Source organism: Eutrigla gurnardus (assembly GCF_963514095.1).
Source record: "Eutrigla gurnardus genome assembly, chromosome: 10".
In the NCBI taxonomy this organism is placed as follows: Eukaryota; Metazoa; Chordata; class Actinopteri; order Perciformes; family Triglidae; genus Eutrigla; species Eutrigla gurnardus.
Genome location: NC_139924.1, coordinates 25,033,427 through 25,041,912, shown reverse-complemented (window position 1 = coordinate 25,041,912; position 8,486 = coordinate 25,033,427). Strand labels below are relative to the sequence as shown.

Here is an 8,486-nt window from a genome sequence, read left to right as displayed (position 1 = left end):
TTTCTGAATAACCATTCTGTTTTATTTAACTGCAGAGTAATTTCATTATATATCAAGTAATTAATAAAATAGCATAGTAACACACAGATCACAAGAGGTCCCTTACACCTGCAACTTATAGTATATGGTGAACCATGTTTAGGATTACATTTTACAACAAATCTCAACTTCTTCTGCTTCGACAACATAATTAGGAGTAAAACATTCCCTCTTTTCCTAAATAGGGGAGGGAGATGTTTGTAGAGTAAATGACACAAAGCTCTGAATAAGCAAGATGCTACATTGCTAGTTCATCAATTAGATTAGATAATAGAGTTTCTCATAATTCAATGTTAAACACAACTAAACTTGTGCTTATTCAGTGCCAATTTTCTTGGAGAAGACCTGGATACTTTCAGCATGTGAGGATTAATACTTTTCAGGACAGTTCAAGGTGGAAGAGGATTAAAAAGGCAGCAGGGTGTCAAGGCTCTTTGGAATTAAATGCTCAAGTGAAAATGTGAATTCCCTGAGCATCAAGTAAGCACTTACTGAGGTCTATCCTCACTCAGTATTCTCATATCTTCTATCAATCGGAAGTGAATGCATGTAATATAAAGTGAGTTAATATTATGTATCACACCATTATAGTACAGAATACATGAGTATTTACACTGAATATATAGTCTAACTTTGAATCATGAGTAAATTCATTATTTTTGATAAACTGTTTGATAACTGGAAGTTGAATGAATTCTAATCCAGAGAGAATCTAGAATCTCTCATTTCCAGACATATAGATCAATTTTGGTATTTTTTCAGCCCATTTTTCAACTCCTTAGTGCGTTCTTTGCAAGAATGTTCAATTTCCTGAATGTCACTCTCCACTTTCTGTAAGACTTCCACAATTACTCTCTCAGTCTGAAAGTGTCCTTGGTTTTGTCCACCAGATCCCAAGATATCTTCTTCTGAGTATATTTCATCATATTTCTGAGAGGGGAGTCTCTGGAGGGAGGCAGCATCTGAGACGTTCTTTGATAGCTCCATCTGAGTCTGTCCTGTACCGGACAGAACGACTGAACCATTGGCCTGCCTGTTAGAGCCCACAGAGCTGCTGGTGGCAGCCCTGCTCTGCGGTGTGGGGGAGGTCATGTCAAACACACTCAGTGTCTGTTGAGGCTCATCAGTAGCGGATTTGGGAGAATATATGAATGAGTTTCCAGGGTAAGCAAAGCTGGAGCTTGCAACTCTACCAGAGCCTTGAGGTTTACCTTTCATCATTCCCAGGACTTCATAGCGAAAACTGGAGATATCCTGCTTAAGCTCCTAAAAAATGATCAAGAACCAGACATTACACAACAGCAGAGATAACAGCAAAGAAGAATAAATAATTGACTGCATACTACCTTGAAATTCTCTTCTGTAAGCCCTTCCTCTGTCTTGGCATCTCTGATCATTGCAGCCACGTACCGCTTCATGAGATTCCTCAAAACCTCCTAAAAAATTATAAAAAAAATAGTAGCTAATTCAAAAACAATACATCAAAAATGTATAATCCATTATGAGAAACAAATAACTACCTGATACTCATGGTTTAATCTCACATTGTCGGCCGCACGTCTCTACAATAAAAAGAAACAAAAATGGTACATTAATAAGGTGAAACGGAATTTCTCTTTGCAATAGTGAACTTACTTTACTTGCCCTTTCTCAATAGGTTATCTTATGATGTGATTAGTGAATGAGCATTCCTGAGACTATAGGTAATTTAGTTCACACTTATTTCTTTTATAACCACCTGCTTCTTTAATAATGTACACAATGCAGCGGCGACAACACAGATCAGAGTAAATAAAATAATCCTTACCCCCAAAGTTTCAAAGGTTTCAAGCCTTTTTATGATGGTTCTCTTAAACAAATGTGTCTTTATCCATCCAAATAAATAATAGACTGACTTTGGACTGGGTATTATATTGAATGGAGATGGCAAAGTTCCCCCTTCTTCAAAATAGCTCATCCACAATTTTGTCCTTGCAAATTTCCACTCGATATCTGCATGATCCTGAAAATAAAAAACACATTAAAGCATTAAAGAAAAAAAGTTGCAAGAATTTTTTTCCACACATGTTAGTGTATTAGTAGCTATAAAATAGTTAAGCTACAGCACTTACAGCAATGTGCTGGTAGGAGTTGTTCATCATTGCAATGAGCATGTTCAGAAGCACTACCAGGGAGATGACATTGTACGTCCCAAACATGGTACTGCCCACAAACTCAGTGAATTCATGGTCTGGTTTCACATTGGTCACATAGAGGGAAATCAGGCCAAATACAGACCAAAACAATGACTGCAGGGTCTCGAACAGCCTGCAAACAAAGAACCATAAGTCACACAGTGTGCTGCTGAAAAACAGTCATTATTAACAATGCAAATTTGTCAAGGACAATACATTTAAGAACATCAACTTGCGTTGAGAAGGCGTTGTTTTGCATATTACAGCGAATACCCGTGCAATTTTTGCCCTCATCCGTTTCATAATAAAAGTAGAGCTGGTTGAGGCCATTAGCAAAGGCCAAGAGCACGAGGCAATAGATGAAGAGAAATTTGAGAATATCCAGGAGCATGCGGCCCAGTGAGATCTGCAATGGGCCCAGGTGGGAGTTGGCTGTGAAAAGGCAAATGAGGCGCAAGGAGCTGAAGATGTTGGCGATGGCAAACAATGCCTCTGCAATCAAAGTCGGGTGCCACATTTCCCAGCTGTCTCTAGGTTTGTGCCCACTGTACTGTAAGAAAAGAAAAGGAGAAGAACAATGAATACATAAACCATCGTAAACAGATGCTGCAAATTTTAAAGTTTTCCAGGACACAAGTTGACTGTTCTACTACAAATACATGAACATACTTTGATACGATTCATTTTAATTTTCCTTCTAAAAGTTAAAAGTGTTGGGTTAACGTTTTTTTTTTATGTTTTTGTTATGCAAAAATGGTACAAAAGTTGAAATACTGTATAGATCATTATAGTTTTGAATGTGGCTGTCATATACCTTGTGCTGTAAGATCTACAGTACCTTTGCATAGGCAACAATCTTCAGAGAAATTGTTGCAAGATACAGGGAGTTCATTATGAAATCCATTAAGTTCCACCAGTCATCCATGTAGTCTTGGAAACCACTATCCCACATCTGTTTGATTTCAGTCCATATAAAGCCTTGGAGAGTTGGAAAAAACATCAAAGGCCATTTGTCATTATAACACAATCACTCAAGTATACACCCTCAGGAAAAATATGTGACAAACAACCAGTGTGCAGATAGAACAGTATGCTCATGGTTATAGTAAGCACCTTAGTTTGACTTTTTTCCCCAAATGTGCGTGACTACAATGCACAGATGTACATCAATGCACAATAACATGAGGGTGAACAGTAGTGTGCAGGTGTATGTGTGTGTTTGTTCACGGTTACCAAGCACCCAAGGCAGGATCATCCATTCCACAGTGGTGGGTGCCGGGCCTTGAAAGTCGGGCTTTGCAGAAGCTATGTGCTGCGAGGCCAAGAAGAGCAGGAAGAGGAAGGTCAGGTAGGAAGCAGTGTGACAGATGAACTTGATGAAGGGTTTACGGATGAATAAGCCATAGCGGCTCTTTGGGGAGATCAGATAGAAAATGGAGAACAGAGGGAAGAGGAGGCCAATGAAGATACATGTGATGAGTTTTCCTGCCCAGTGACGCCTCCTCCAGCCTGGGAACTCATCATACCACTGAGACGCCAGCAGCTGCTGACAGTTGGGCTGAGCAACAAACTGAGACAAAGGGGGAGACAAAGGAAGACATGTTAACTCAAATTATGCTTCTTCTTTGCCTGAGAAATGCATCGAGAAATGGAGGGACAAATCAGAACGAAGGCCATTCTGCAAACACCAAAACACAATTATAAACAAAACAAACAAAAACAATTAATAAAGACAGCAAAGGTTGTATTCAAGTTTTAAGTGTTATGATTGTACTACAGCCATTTTCTCCATAAATCTGAAATAAATGCTTTAAAACCTGACTATCATGGTTCATTGTGTCTATAAAAATGCATAAATGTGTATTTATAATTATGCTATGCTGTTTACTCTATAAGTGTGTTATGAAGAAGAGGTTATATAGTTTTACTGTCACATCCGTAGCCCCAATTTTTTTTTAAGAAGACTAAAGTTTCACTAAACCAGTGATATAAATAACTGATCTGTGTGTATCTGCTTACTATATGCAATATCATTTTTAGAGCAAATGATCCAATCTCAAGAGTAAAAACATTATAGGTATGTAAGATACAAAACAAATAACAGACTTTTATCTTGTAAGCATACAAGAAAAAAAACATTTCAAGTGGGAGAACATTTCTAAATCCTATTAAGAAGTGATTGACTGTGAGATTTGATACAAACATCTGCTCGAAAACTGCAGATGGTGATTCAAGTTAATTTCAGTTTAACCAAGTTACGCCAAATGGATCCCCATTATGTTATAACATTACATTGGAGGTGATGAGGTCATTTATCAATGCAGAATCTGATGTTTGCTATCCATCCTAGTAAGATGTTGACTTGCCATAATATGAGTGGAGAAAAAAGGTTGCATCTGGCGGGACCAGAGTTTTGAAAGGTCACTCCATATTGCCCTAAGGCAAATTCACAGTGATGACATATTGTATTGTGCTAATACTATGTATACTATGCTGTCATAAAGGCGTATTGTAGATAGAAACTATGTTTTGCACATATTAAATTATAAAACGACAAGGCACAATTGGGCGTCATGTTACACTGCAGCAGATTGCATGACCATCAGGGAGCCGAGGTTCTCTGGTCATTATGTGATTCTTCATTAAGACTTTCACATCTTTCATCACTATGATGGACTTTGATTATCAACCTGATAATTTAGTTCTAATTAACAAATAAAAGCAAATAGTCCAAATTTTTTTATCTATCACTTGTGACCACATATTTTTCCATCATCATTTTACCATGAAGGTCCAAGAAAATACAACCCAGGTCAGAGCAGATTGAGTACCGAAGGTAAAAGGAGTGCGGAGGTATTTTCCATGAAATTAAAAACTATTTTATGATAAATGCATGTTGCAAATGCAATTACCTTAAATATTAAGGCAAATATAACCATTCCATTAAGCTCTTTGCAGATAATCCATGATAATTATTATGATTGCTGGTAGTACTAGAAGTGGTAGTGTAGTGATGATAAATGTAACATGGTGTCTGAAATCGACCAAAGAAAGCTTTTCCTAAAAATCTATCTGTGATAAAACATAGCCAGTGAGTTCAGTTGTCACCTATTGTCAAACTCAACTGTCTCATCAAAATATAACAGAAAAGCTGAAGTAAGATCAAATTTAAATATAGAAGAAACCTTTAACTACGCAAATAATAAACAACTGCTGTATACAAGCTTGACGAGTCTATACTTTATATTTATGCAGGAAACAACAAAACAATACTGAGCTTTCTTTTACTTGTGAAAATGCAGTAAAAGGTTATCGTGCCACATTCTGACCGCCCACTATAAAAAGATTTTTACCAGCTTCCATTGTTATCACTTGTTGCTGTATGAAGTAAAAATCCATGCAAAGTATTAACATTAACAACGTCACAAATGATGCTTAACTAGTACTAAGTCATATCAAAACATGTTTGACACATCTCATTCTGTTACTGTGTAACCATAATGGGTAGTCGCTCTATTTCAACAAATGACATAAAATTGGCGTTGCATCTAAGGGACACACTCCAAAGAAGATGCTAAAAGACAGTAAAAGGTTCCCTCCCCAATTAAAATATTATGAGTATGTATTTCAGGGAAATGGCCATCAGTTATTCCATCATTATCCCCAATTATCCAATTGTCACGGGACCGTCTCTGAGTGCTACAGTAATGTATTTCTAAGAGCCAACCTGGCAATTATATGTCGTTCTAAACTCCCGAAGGACATCTCCACCCATCTTGGGCCAATTACAACTCATCCTGGAAGCATTCTTGTTATCCAGTCCATGTTGTTCAAATAATGTAACACATACTCCTTCTTGTTCTGGTTCCACCAGTGTCAGTTTACTGTAAAGACCGAGTGTTACCAAGACAAAAGTGCTATTGTACTTCTGTTGGCCACAGCAGTAAAGTGACAAAGACATCATAATCAATAAAGACTGTACCTCTTTCTGGCAAAATTTGATAGCCAGCTTCAGTCGCGCCAGATCATTAATGTTGTCATCCAGCAGAGGGTTGATGTCATCACGGTAGTTGAGGATTATTTCCAACTCTTTAGAGCTTCGGGTCTGGTCTAAGAGGTCCTTTGCAAATTGTTTACACATACGGGACAGCTCCTCATACTCTGACTTGAACTCATTCTCTACTGTGCTGAGTTCCTTCAGCTCCCAGCTCAGTTGAAAAGCCGTGAGGAAAGGATCTTCGCTGGAGAGGGCGATGAGCGATGCGCTGGCAAGGGCCTTGTAAATGTTCAGACGAGAGCGCGAGTGACGCAGGCCGTCCACGTCTGAACTGGACACACACTCCACACAGTTGCAGCGCACAGCATGTGGCTGAGGTATGGAAACGCCGCGCTGCAGAAGCAGTTTGATGATCTGATAGTTGTTGGTGTGGGCTGCAAGGATGATTGGGGTGATGTCCGGGGTGAAGTCTGAAAACTGTTTGTCCAGTAGTATTGGTGGGACCTTTTCAGGAAGCCAAGAAACACAAATGAAGATGACATTAAACAGAATTCATTTACAGTAAATTATTATTTGATCAGATAGTTTAGAAAAGAACGCTTTTTAAAGCCTTCACATGAGCTGAAAACAACTGGTTTGAATGGATCTAATTTCATCTGCCTTGGACCTCTAACAAGCTTGTCTAACAGCAAGCACACAGCTAATGGCTTGTGGTTCAGCTGGCCTCAAACATTTCTTCCTGGTTGGAAGCAACTACATCCTTTATTTTTTCCCCTTGTCTTCACATAATGTGAAAGTCCCTTAGAGGGAGACCAGCAGTGTTGAAAAACATATTTACAAAGATATAAGAAATGCAACCCAAATAGTGGATAATTACTTTTTGTTTATATATAGACTATTTTAAAATATTTATAAATTATACATACATACATACATATACATACATATATATAGCATTGACCTAAATGGTGATATTAGGCTGTTGTAAATTCAAATGTGCTGTCCAGCTAGTAGATTAAGGCACAGAAACAGAGGCAAAGAGGCTCAGAAAATGTGTTGTGAACACCCAGTTAAGGACAAAAAATGAATAAAATGAAATTGACTGATAAATAAATAAATAATAACAATAAACAATATCCTACCTGTTTTTCCCCGCGTGGCTTCTTATGGTTGAGCAGCAGCTCCACGGCCCCCACCACTTCTTTGCGGATGGCATGTAGCAGGGCATCTCCCACATACACATTATAGCTGAGCAGCAGCTCAATGATCTCCAGATTCTCATTTTCAATGGCAATGAGCAGAGCTGTGCGCCCCAGGGGATCGATGCAGTTGATGTTGATCCTGAAGTAGATCTCAGCCTCCTCCAGGGCTTGTTCCACACTGGCATAGTCCCCCTTCTCAACAGCCCCCAGGTAGGCCCTCTCCAGCACCGAGAGCTCCGACTCGGCCCGCACAATCTGCAGGGGGATGCGGTCCCTGTATGAGGAGTTGTCAGTTTTCCTGTAATACAGCTGTGACATTGCTGCTACAGCATCACAGTCTCAACTGAGAATGGATGAGAAATAATAAGACAGGGGGGATATGAAATCAAGTTTCAGTGTTAGCTTTCATTAATTAGTTTACAGGCTTACTATTAAAGGAAATATCTGTCTAAAAAAGAAAAGATGTTGGCTTATTTGTGTTTTTAATTCAAATTATTATTGAAACACGTTATTACTAAACTGAAAACACTCTCCCAGCCGTAAACATAAACATACATGAAACACTATTAAAACTATTTCACAGTTCACAATATGTATAGGACTACATTTCCCATAGAAACGTCAGTTATCACATATGACAAATCGACGCCCGAAAATTATCACACACACAAAAATCACGGAAACTTTACCTTCACGCTGTTGCTTTCCAGTTGTGATTTACTGAAGAACCGGTGGACGGTGAACCGGATGATGCGGTCGGAAAGAAAACTTGCGTGGTCGGATCCTCGTCTTATCAGTAAAGTCTCCACTGGAGACACTGTAACTAATTACTGGCATGTCATGCAATCCCCTTCCCACCCCTTCCTCCCTCTCCCTCTCCCTCTCTCTCTCTCTCTCTCTCTCTCTCTCTCTCTCTCGTCTACTGAGGCGTTGAGGGATAGTATTGACCTGCACTCTGCAAAATACACAGTGGGAACAAGTGGTGTCACACTGGATCATCACCGGCAGGAAACGCACCAGCCTGCAAAACGTGCTGGAAATTCACATTATTCCATCCGTCTCATATGTGTGGTG

At 39.0% G+C, this 8,486-nt stretch overlaps 1 protein-coding gene across 1 annotated transcript; it reads right to left on the bottom strand.

The window, feature by feature from the left end:
• Window positions 1–8,212, bottom strand: trpc4b (transient receptor potential cation channel, subfamily C, member 4b). Its single transcript, XM_084019555.1, has 11 exons — window positions 8,102–8,212; window positions 7,353–7,755; window positions 6,196–6,714; window positions 3,447–3,783; window positions 3,052–3,191; window positions 2,450–2,763; window positions 2,151–2,346; window positions 1,847–2,041; window positions 1,560–1,601; window positions 1,386–1,475; window positions 1–1,305 (listed from the first exon to the last, which is right to left on the bottom strand). The coding sequence occupies exons 2-11, from the start codon at window positions 7,728–7,730 to the stop codon at window positions 781–783; spliced, it is 2,736 nt and encodes a 911-aa protein (XP_083875681.1). The 5' UTR covers window positions 7,731–7,755; window positions 8,102–8,212; the 3' UTR covers window positions 1–780.
• Window positions 8,213–8,486: the final 274 nt, after the last annotated feature.

Coding starts and splice junctions, on each gene's coding strand:
- trpc4b (XM_084019555.1), bottom strand. CDS start 7,730: ATGTCACAGCTGTATTACAGGAAAACTGACAACTCCTCATACAGGGAC. Junction 3,784..6,195: donor TCAAATTTTGCCAGAAAGAG/GTACAGTCTTTA, acceptor CCTTTGTCTCAG/TTTGTTGCTCAGCCCAACTG. Junction 1,476..1,559: donor GATTAAACCATGAGTATCAG/GTAGTTATTTGT, acceptor ATAATTTTTTAG/GAGGTTTTGAGGAATCTCAT.